General features: G+C 39.7%; 1 protein-coding gene across 1 annotated transcript in view; it reads right to left on the reverse strand.

The window, feature by feature from the left end:
• Positions 1-12,096, reverse strand: part of CDC73 (cell division cycle 73) — a 418,707-nt gene that overhangs the window by 5,217 nt on the left and 401,394 nt on the right. Inside the window, exon 16 of the mRNA XM_063940193.1 lies at positions 462-603. Within this exon, the coding sequence (XP_063796263.1) occupies positions 462-603 (142 nt within the window). The remainder of the gene's footprint in view (positions 1-461; positions 604-12,096) is intronic.

The following is a 12,096-nucleotide window of genomic DNA, read 5'->3' on the forward strand; positions in this document are numbered from 1 at the left end:
TATATATATATATATACACACACACACACAATATCTCTCTCTCTCTCTATATATATATATATATATATATATATATATATATATATATATATACACACACACATATATATATATATATATACACACACACACACACATACATACACACATACATATACACTTACACAGATTGTGGAGAGTACAGATGTGCAATGGGAGACCGTCACAGTTTTACAATTAACAAGACCGTATTCTTAGTAGCAATAACAGAAGAATTTCATTTATAAAATGTAGTAGTTTCAAATCATGATAGGGGTAATGTTAGCATGAGACAATGACATTACACAAACCAAATAAAATACTCTTGAACTTACATATAGCACGTTTGTGCACCAAGATTATCAATTAAAATATCATCTTAAAAGCTACACCTTAAAACTGGAAAGCACTGTTCTTAATAAAGATACCAAAAAAGCTTTTACCTGTCCAAAGTTTCCCAAAATTTCAGGAAAACAGGTCTGTCCAAATGTCTTTTGTGGTAACTCAACTCCAAAACGGTTACATCCCATTTCTGTACATTGGGGTCCAGTCGAACTTCATCATACTTGAGATGAAAGGCTTTAACTGCATTAAGTAACAAAGATGGTAAATTTAAATTAGAATGTGGTCAATTCCACATCATATGAAGAGTTTTCAAAAGAAAAGTCTACCTTACAATCTCTAATTTCAGTAACATTTTGGATAATAAAGACTGCCATGGGTGTCGAGAAAAAGATTTAAAATGAGACCTTGCCCACCTCTAGCTCAGTTAAGTTAGCCGCTATTTAAAAAAATGTTAATAGCAAATTTCTCATTAAAAATTGCAGCTTCAAAGGCATATCATTTCAAAACCAGTGTACATATCAGCCTAGTATTTGAGTGTTTTATGGGCTTTCATATATATAACAGCAGAATGTTTCAATTAAAAATGAAAAATGCCAACATTTTCAAATTAAAAATGTACATTTTCTCAAAACTCTTAACAAATTGAAAATTTGAAATTGATAACTATCTAGGGCTGTTCACTACGTTTAATTAATCTCCTTAAACAATCCCATGGATGTATATTATGTACGATGACTGCATGTTAATACTAAAATATTTTAAACTTCTGAAATAATTTTTTGTCTTTTACATATTAAAAAAAGATTTCCACAGATCATCACCATTTGGTGCTGTTGCTCTGGATGGATGGTACTACTTCCAGAAGGCTTCATTTGTTTTTACTATTTCCATTTCAAATTTAGATTTTACCGAGTACTACTCATTTGTCATGCAGGATGAGACCCAGAGATATCATTGGTCCAGTGTCCAAGCTACAATTCTCCCAGTTGTGGTGTATTACAAGGGAGAAACAAAAACTGAGCATTTTAGCTATGTTAGTTAAGACTGTCGAGAACACAACACAGTGGCAATCTACTGCTTCAAGATGAAACTCAATCTTCTTGAAGACATTAGAGAAACCATCATAAAAAAGAAATACTACTTCTCCGATGGGTCAGCCGCACAATTTAAGAACAAGAAAAACTTCAGCAACTTATGGCCTCATAAAGATGATTTTGGTATAGAAGCAGAGTGGCATTTTCATCGACTGCTCATGGCAAAGTCCTTGCAATGATGTAGGTGGCACAGTGAAGTGGATAGCAGCCCGAGCAAGCCTGCGACATCCATACGATAATCAGATTTTTACACCACAACAACTTCAAGACAAGAAGAACATATTGAAATTGTAATATTTCTGGTCAGTTGGCTGGTTTAAATCAAATGTTTTTTTTTTTCTTTAAAAACACTTATTATGCTTTGACTCCTGGAATGGCACCGTGACGTCTTTTACATAAAGCCTATTATATTAAAAACCTAGTGTTTTTATTCAAGTAATGAGCAGGACTAATGCTTCACCTTAATTATTTGTTCTTATTTTCAATTTTGAGTATACTTTGTATGTATTAATATGCTTACCTACATAAATTAATATTCATATCTAATAGGAATAATAAGCTGCAAAAAAAAAAAATTGGTTTTATTGAAATATGTAAAATAAATCAAAGACTAACAACATTATTGTTAGAAAGCAATGAAACATGGTAGATCAAGGTTTATAACATATTACTTTTTTCATTTAAACAGTGATGCAGAAAAAATAAAAGTTTTTTTTGGGGGGGAAAAAACAATAACAAAAAATTCTAATCCTATTTCTGGATGCTCACTTATGAAACACCGTAGCAATTCCTGGGACCCAGAAATTCCATGTTTCAATACCCAGAAATTCCATGTTTCCATATCTGCAGTAGCCACAACAAAATCTTTGTGAAGACTTCTTTCTTCTCATAAAATTCATTGGAAGAGACGGTAACCCAAGAAAAGCTCACATCAGAGGGTACAGATATGTTCTCATACATCTTTGCTGCAATAATGCCAATCAGCCCCTCTTGGCACACCAGGTTGCATGAGAATCTTCTAGTGTCAAATGTATTATTTTCTAAAGAAAATGTGCTGATTAATTTGATGTGACACCTGTATATCTGTGTGTGTGATTGAGTCTGAATCTGTACACAGAGTGCTGCAACATAGCAGCCAAATTTTTATCCAATGCAAGTTCTGTTCTGCTCCATATGCAGACACAGTCACATACAAGTGTTATATGAAATTACTCAGCAGAATCTCTTTGCGTGCCCTAGTCACACTGTGTTGTGACTAGGATGCATTTGCGGCGAAAAAAACACGAAAAAAAAAAAACACCTGACATTAGAAGAGTTGCACGGGACCTCGTGGCTCAACCACGACAGGCATCTTGAGGACATACAGTATGTATGAGGACACATCTGTATGTAATGGTTGTCTATGTCAACAAATGGTGGCTCCAATTAATTCTAGATAAAGATTAAAACATCAATGAAAATTAGCCAGATGTTTTACAGATTCCTGATAGATGTTCTGTGTAATGCGAATCAGTTAACTTGAATAAGTCGAATGTACACCCTTTCTGAAATGAAAATACTAAACAAAATAAAGCCTTCTACCAGTCCAACCCATCAAGTAGCACCATCAATCCAGAGTAGCAGCACCAAATGGTGATGATCTATAGTAAGCTTTCTTAAAATATGTGTAATACATAAAATTATCTCAAACTTTTAAATATTTTATAGGTTTAACAGTGTCATTGTACATAATAAACATTAAATGGACATTAAAAGCAATTAACAGGGGGGAACATGGCCTGATTGGAGAGGGAGCAGGATGCAGGATGACAGAGCTCCTGCTTATAACAGCTCTTTACCCTGCCCAGACAAGTTGTTCTGCCTTCCTGTGACCACTTATTGCCTCCCCATGTGCCTGGGTTACCTGGTGTGAGGTCGCGGAGCCGGGGAGCCGCTATTGTGGCCTTCGCGGGTTGCGGCCTGCATCGGGACCTACAGCCGCAGGCTCCATTTTCCCTGCCTGCCCACCGCAGAGCTCCGCCCACCGCGAACTCCGCTGCTGCTCGCCGGGACCTGTGACTTTCGCTTTGCTTGCCTGTGGCTCCGCCTGTAGTCCCTCCACACTGTGGCGATCTGTATACAAGCGGCGGGGACCCGGTGGGACAGGCCGGGAGAAGACGCAGTGCCGCACTTCCGGAGCTCTGACTGTGACTGTCAGCGTGACGGGAGGCTGGCGTCTTTGGTCCTATTATAAGGTCAGTGGGCATCTGATCCTTCTCTGCCCTCACCATACCTCCCAGTATATATGTTTTGTTTTTTTAACCTATAAGTGCTTTTTGGAAGTGTCACGAAGGGACCTGCAGTGCCTATACACCTGTTCCCAGCATATGGTATAAGGACCTCCATTCTGTGACCAACCATCTGTTCTGCTGACAGTTCTGCTGGAGGTTTCCTCTCTTCTCCACACTACTTTCCTAGTGCCTTACTCCTGCTTGATACTACATATCTCCTGCTCTAACAAGGCACTCCTGGACATTTGCTGTTCTAAAGTACCTCTACCTATACTCCATTGCCTGGAACACTGCCCTCCCTGTACGCCTATTTACTGAAAGACTCCTGCTCCAGTCCATCACCACAAAGTGAATTCTATCTTCTGTACCCCCCACAATCACCCCGTACATGTGTGGCAGACTGTATGCTTCTGATCACTTGCAATGTTCTGTGTAATATTATTTTTATGGTGATGCTGCTGGTCGGGTTACCATGATCTGCAAGACACTTCCACATTGCTACTGTTTGTGGCGTTCTCTCAATTACATTATACATCTTTAAATACCTGAACTTTCGACATAAGGAAAGATTTGGGCTGCCGCCAGGAGTAAGGGGCCTCTTCAGTGGGATGGTCAAAGACCATTCCTATTTCAGGATTATTCCGCAGAGGTTTCAAGGGCCAGAAGGAAAATGTCCACGGTTTGCTCCCAACTGGTGAAGAATGGCACTAGATTTGCTCTTCTTTATCCTGCGCGGCTGCGCATCTTCACCCCACAGGGTCCGAAGGATTTCACGTCAGTGGACTCTGCTAAAGACTTTGTGTCCGAAATTATGGCATCATCAAGGTCGGTGTCGACTTCCGCTTCAGCCTCTATGGATCATAATGATTGAACTCAGGTCTTATGGTTTCATTACTCTTTCTTGAACTAATCTATACCCTCCCAATGGTTTGAGATGATTATAATTTTTCTGTTGGGAGCTTACGGATTGTGAATTGTTCCCCCCCTTTCATGAAAATTGTTTTTCTTTTCTAGGTTTGCTGAGTCAGTATTGCCTGTTTACGGTTTATTATACATCACAGCTGCTAGATGTTAGTTGCTTATGTTAAAATCTGTTGATGAAAAAAAGTTTTTATCTTTTGGTTCTTGTTGCTTTTTCTTTTTCTCTCTCTTCCCTGATCTTTCTTCTTCTCCATCTTTTTTCTTCTCCAACATCTTTGTCGCATGAGTTGTTGGTTCATATTGTCCTTTCTACACTTACGTGCTCAGTAATTGTTTTTCAAGTACTGCTGGGTTATATTATCTGTACTGCCCTGATGATGGATGACTCTACCAAATGTAGGTTCATTACTATTTTTGCATTTATTTTTGTAGATCAGATAAATGTCCCACCCTAATTTGTACTCTTGGAATGTTAGGGGTATTAACTCCCCTATCAAGCGAAGACACATTCTTACCTATCTCAATAAAATTAAGGCAGATGTTACACTATTGCAAGAAACCCATTTGACCCCTACTGAACATGCTAAACTTGGTATGCTGAGACATGAAGTTCTTGCGTCCTCCTCTTTTACCTCAAAAACGAGGGGTGTCGCAATACTTATTCGTAAGGGTATTAAATTTGACATCCATCATCAGGAGATTGACTCCTTAGGCAGATACATTATATTGGATATTACTTTAGAGGGATCCAGATTTACTATGTGCAATATTTACGCACCTGCTGTATAAGATCAAAGGTTTTATTTGGAGATAACTAATCTTTTACGGCCTTACTCGCACACTTCTCTTATTTTGGGTAGGGATATGAACCTAGTCTCCTCACTGGTTTTGGATAAAATGGGTTATTCTTCTCAGAGGGCCCGGCTCCCCAAAATTAATTTGGATTATATATCTGAACAATTGGGACTGATTGATATCTGGCGAGTGCGTAATCCCGTTGAGTTGGAATATACTTGTTACTCAGCAATTTATAATTCCTTCTCGCGTATTGATTATTTTCTTGTGTCCACCGATCTGTCTCCAGGGTCATTGAGGCAAATATTGTTCCCAACAGCATTTCGGATCATGCTCCTATTTCTTTTCTATTGCAAGGTAAATTTACTCTGCGAACTCGCTCCCATTGGAGATTTCCTGCTAAACCGGCGGCTTCTCAAAGCTTCCAATCTATGCTAATAGCTTCCTGGGATTCCTATTGCTTTAATAACTCTGACCATATGTCGGACCCTGCCTTGTTCTGGTAGGCTGCCAAGGCTGTCGTGCGGGGTGATATAATTGCAAAATAATACTAAATATAAGAGGGATCCGGACGCTGCCTACAGGGAAGCACAGTTTACATTCACCACTTCCTTCCAATCTTTCAAGACTTCACCCACTTTAGATAAACAGAAATATAGGGAAGCTAAACAACATTTTGACCACACTCTCACTCAGATGGATAATAGGTTTCTCATTGCCGGCAAATGTAAGTTTTTTCAGTATGGGGATAAGCCTAGCCGTCTGCTCTCTAATCTTAAATCTGAGGGAGGTCCTCATCATGTAAAGGCTTTAAGGGACTCAAATGCAAATATACAGTTTGAGGGGAAAGTGGTAGCTGACATTTTCCATTCTTTCTATACTCACAAGGTGATATTGACTTTGACAACAAATGCTCTTTTTGGGAGAGTTTTCAGCTACCACAAATATCCTCTGATCAGTCGGACTCCCTTATTGCACCTTTTACTGTTACTGAAATTGTGGATGCCATTAAGGCCCTCAAAACTCTAAAATCACCGGGTCCAGATGGTCTGTCTGGTGAATTCTTTCAACTACTTCCCCCTAAAATAGCTGATTCCCTGACCGCCTTCTATAATTCTATTATTTCTACCCATACTATCCTACATTATTTCAATTAGGCTCTGATTCGTGTTTTACCCAAGCCAGGTAAAGATCCTCTTCTCCCTTCCTCGTACAGACCTATTTCCTTACTCAACGTAGATTACAAACTGTTCACAAAGTTGCTGGCTGACAGGTTGAAATCTATTTTACCCGGGATAATCCCTAGAGACCAAACCGGCTTTATCTGGGTTAGGCAATCGGTGACTAATATCCGTAAAGTTTTGACGGTCCTCCAGTCCTTGGACGGTGCTGGGGCAGGTGATCCCACACTATTGTTATCTCTTGATGCAGGGAAAGCATTCGACCTAGTGACTTGTTCGAGATGCTCCGACGGTTTCGATTCCCTGAACAGTTTGTGAACATTATACGTATCATTTACCACAATTTTTCTAACCAAATTTTCACTAACAGATTTCTCTCTCAACCCCTAACAATTCATACAGGGACTAGGCATGGCTGTCCGTTATCTCCTTTACTTTTCGCGACTGTGTTGGAACCACTGGCTATTGCCCTGAGACATCAATCAGCTTTCTCTGGGATCTCGGTGGGAGGGAAGGAGGTTAAGATTGGATTATTTGCGGATGATATGATTTTATTTGTATCCAACCCGGCTATTTTTGACATTATAGACTGCTTTAGTACCTTTGCTGGCTGTTCAATAAATGTTCATAAATCTGAGCTGCTTCCTCTGACTAATTTTACTGACCCACTTCTGTACGCCGATTTCTCTTCTCAATTTACCTTAACCCCAACCAAAATGAAATATTTAGGAATCTATATTCCATTGCAGCTTCATCAGTTATACTTGATCAATTATACCCCACTTATTCAAAATATTAGAACACGTCTAGAGAATTGGAAGGACCTCAAACTTTCACTGATGGGTAGGGTTGCAGTGATAAAAGCCATTATTTTTCCCAAACTGGCCTACTTACTTCAAATGCTCCCCATCTCAATTACTATAAAGGATTCCCTTCTCTGCTCGCAATTATTCTCGAGGTTTATTTGGAAAAGCAGTAAACCTCGTACACCTAGAGCCCGAACTTACGTCAAACAACGATATGGTGGTCTGAGTATGCCCAGCGTGACAATGTTTGCTAGGTCGGCGCTTTTAAATTTGCTTCTGATTGGCTTCTCCAATCGGGTCTATTTACAAATTTGGATTTGGAAGAAGCCTTGTTCTTCCCTTATTCGCCAGCAGCACTACTTCACACCCCTCTCTCTAAACTACCACATGACAAAGAAATAATGTTTTATTCTGGCATACCTATAAAGCTTGGACCTCTATTCATAAGATGTTTGGTTGTAACCCTTTTGAATCCCCACATATACCTTTATGGGGTAATCCTAAACCTGCCCAGTCATTGGACAACAGACCCCTTTACACATGAAAATGCTGGGGAATTACTGCTATCAAAGATGTCTTTGAAACTGGTGGACAGATGTTCTTTTTTACACAATTACAGGACAGGTTTTTGTTGACTCGCTCTCACTTTTTCATGCATCTCCAGATGCGTCACTATGTCCGGTCCCTATTAGACCGACTGGGTAGATCGTTGAATACTTCTATAGTCCGTGATACCCTTACGTTTTGTAAATGTAACCCATTCAAGATTTGTTATCTCTACAATGACCTCATAGAGGTGACCACCCCATCTTGATCTTCTCTTTCTTTAACCTGGAAAAAGGAAATTCCAGATGCACCCTCGATGGAGAAGATATCTGCAAATACTGAGTCGGTCTTAAATTTTTTTAAATCTGCTAAACTGCAGGAAATACATTTGCGGGTTATAAACAGAATGTATGTTTCACCTTCTCAAAAGAGGCATTTCCAGCCTGAGGAATTAGGCCTTTGCCCTAAGTGTGGAGTTAGTGGAGCTTCCATTGCACATCATTTTTGGTTTTGTGGGAAAATACGGAAGTTTTGTTATAAAATCCTTCGATATTTGAATCATTCTCTCAGTTTGACTCTTCCTAGGCAGGCCGGCCCTCTTCTATTTGCAGATTTCTCGCCCTCGGTTTTGCAGTTTGATCTCTCTCCTGTGGTTCCCTTACTAACAGTTATGGTTACGGTAGCGAAACAGGTAATAAGACACTGGAATTTTAAAACAGCTCCGACAGTCGGAGGGTGGGAATCAGCTCTCCTAGATGTTCTTTTTTGTGACAGACGTATGGCCACTTTCCAGGTTGACAAAGGAGTGGACCTTTTCCATAAAAAAAATGGGGTGTTTATATTGCTAGCCTGGCTTTGAACACTCAAACTTGTATCTGGAAAGTTTTCAGGGATACCCAATGGTACATGATTAATCGTATTACCGGTGTTCTCACCTGAGGACCCTCTCTTGGTAATATATGCATGTTACAAAATTTCTATTCATATAGGCCATAGACCTCCCCTACACCTGGGATTTTAGGTCCTCTTCCAGCTTCTACTTTGTACTTTATTTGTTGTGGAATTGATGCTCGACTCTTCTTCTCTTGGCATTACTTCTTCTATTATTATTTTCTCTCTTTCTTTCTCTTTCCTATCTTTTTTTCCCTTTCTTTTTCTTTCTTATCATATTTACTCTTCTCTAAACGTTAATTTTTTGTTCTATTCTATTTAATGTTGCTGTAATAGTAGTAATGCATTTTGGGTTTATTTCTTTGTGCTAGTTGGGGTGTTTCGACACCTTGGAGAGCTATGCTTTATTATGTAGTCGCTATTGTCACGGTGTTATTTAGTAATGACTTTGAACGTCTTTTTTTTGCACGTGTCTCTTACGTGTTTTTTTTCGGTTATTACCATTGTTATCTGCTGACTGTCTAATAAAAAGGCTACATTAAAAAAAAAATAAAAAAAATAACAGTCCTAGATAGATCTCATTTTTATTAATTTACCAAAAAATCCAAAGTGAAACCTCTTATGATCCCAAAATAAAAACTTGTGGATTTCTTAACAGTATGAACAATTCCCCCCCCCAAAAAAAAACTTTTAAAATATAATTTGAGAAAATAAAATATAGTTTTTAAAATTGTTAATTACATTTTTTTGAAACATACTGCTGTTATGTATCCTATGAAAGATCATAAAAATAGGTTTAAAAGGAGACCTTGCCCAGCTCTCTAGCTCAAGTACCCGACCTCTTCGCTCTTCACAAGACCTGCGTCTCTCATCCACACTCATTACTCGCTCCCACTCACGATTGCAAGACTTTCATCGGGCTGCACCCACTCTGTGGAATGCCCTACCACGCACAATAAGACTCTCCTCTAGTCTACAAACCTTCAAGCGTTCCCTGAAAACTCACCTCTACAGGCAAGCATATCAAATTCCAGAACCGCCCACATAACTTTCATACACCTTCCTATCAAATTGCATCCACTCTGTACAGTCCACACATATCCTCACGTCTTCTCATTCTTCACTTTTCCTTCCTCTCGAACCCGGTTCATCATTGCTTTATGACCATATCATACAGCCCACCAAGAACCTTTGCAATCCGGTGGACAACTATGCAATAAATAGCACCTTTCCTTGTGTATACATGCCTATTTCCCTATAGATTGTAAGCTTGCGAGCAGGGCCTTCCTAACTCTATGACTGTTTGTTATCACCCAGTTTGTTATATCATTGTTATTTCCAATTGTAAAGCGCAACGGAATTTGCTGCGCTATATAAGAAACTGCTAATAAATAATAAGTAGGTGAGCTGCAAATGCAATTTAAATAAAGTTAATACCATATAACTTCAACACCAGTGTACATATCAGCCTTAGATATTGAAATTACGTTCGCACACAAGGCAAAATTAATATTCCAGATTTCATTACAATCTTAAATTGTTTGAAACCATGTGTTGATTTGGTGTGGAATAGCCCATGTGTTCATTCTACTAATACATATATTTTTCTTTTTTTTTAAAGAATATTTTATTGGGTGATATGGAATTAGGTTACAGCTTGTGTGAAAAAAGAAAAAAGAAAAAAAGAAAAAATACAGCAGGCTTGTTATGAAACCTTAATCAGACATCATTAAACTGTATATAGCGCCTGCAGTCTAGTATACATCATTGGAGATCGACAGCAGTGTAACTCGTTATAACATTGAAATAGAACTTAACATTTTGTGTATGTGGAGAAGCATATACTAGTCAAAGATCTAAGAGTAAAAGAAAAAGGTGTAGTAGATTGTGGAGAAGAAGGAGGAAGAAGATAGTATAGAACTTTAATGAATATGTATAGAGGGAGATAGGAAGGTAGAAAGGGTGCAGAGAAGGAGAACATGAGAAAAGGGGGAGAGAGAAGGTGAGAGAGAGGGTGGGGGGAGGCAGGATTAGGGATAGGAATTTCAAAATCGAAGATGCAATCATGAGATAAAAGTAGTGGGGGGGGGGGGGGGGGGGGGGGGGAGTTGCCAGTCGGGGTGTATCATCATGCTAGGGGAATTCAGATGATTTTAGATGGTTGACAAGGGAGGTTCAGCGTTGTAATAATCGGTCCAAGGTGACCAAAAGCGGATAAATTGAATCGGGGTGTCATGTAGGACTGAGGAGATTCGTTCCAGTCTGTAAGTTGACCATATGGCGTTGATAGTAGCAGGGACGGGAGGGGGGGCTGTGGATTTCCAGTGCGATGCGATTTGACACTTCGCTGTGTTAAGTATGTGATTGATCAGTTTGAGTGTGGGGCGTGGGAGATTGGGGATCGGTCTAGCTAAGAGAGAATAGAAAGGTGAAGAGGGCATATCAAAGTCAGTGATATTTTTAATTAGTTTGTGTATTTCCTTCCAGTATTGACTTATACTAGGACACGTCCACCATACGTGTAATAAGGATCCTCTCTGGCCACATTGTCGCCAGCAAAGGTCCGAGGCATCAGGGAAGATTGCGCGGAGTCGGGTCGGTACCAGATACCATCTAGTATAAAGTTTATAGGCATTTTCTTTAATGCTCACTGAAATTGAGCATTTTGATATAGCCATTTTAATTAGGGACCAGTCTTCGGGGGTGAGAGTCTCCCCCGTGTCACTCTCCCATGCCAGTTCGTGGGATTCCTTAGCAGGTTGATTGTGTGATAGCAAAATCTGATAAATTGATGATATAAGACCTTTAGATAAGTGCCGTGAACGACAGAGGGATTCAATAGCTGAAGTGGGTGTGAGGGGAGTGCCTGGGGAGGATCGGTGAAGCGAGTGGTGGAAGTGTCGGATTTGTAAAAATTGGTAAAAAACTCTGTGGGGGAGGTTAAAGCGTGATTGTATAGTAGCAAAGTCCGGGAAGGTGTGTAGGGGAGCTAGGTCCAAGAGAAACAAAATATTGTGGGCAGTCCAATGTGGAAAGTGATAGTGGTCCATACCGGGAGTGAAGATAGGATTGTTCCATAAGGGGACCAGGAGGGGGTGGAATGAGCGGAGTTTGTAGAATCGTGTACAATAATCCCATATGGATAACGTGAATCGTATTGTGGGGAGCATAATTGAGGTTGGTGGGCGTTGCGTTCGCGGGCACCATAAGAGGGTGGAAGGGGAGTATA

Source organism: Pseudophryne corroboree, chromosome 9 (assembly GCF_028390025.1).
Source record: "Pseudophryne corroboree isolate aPseCor3 chromosome 9, aPseCor3.hap2, whole genome shotgun sequence".
NCBI lineage: Eukaryota > Metazoa > Chordata > Amphibia > Anura > Myobatrachidae > Pseudophryne > Pseudophryne corroboree.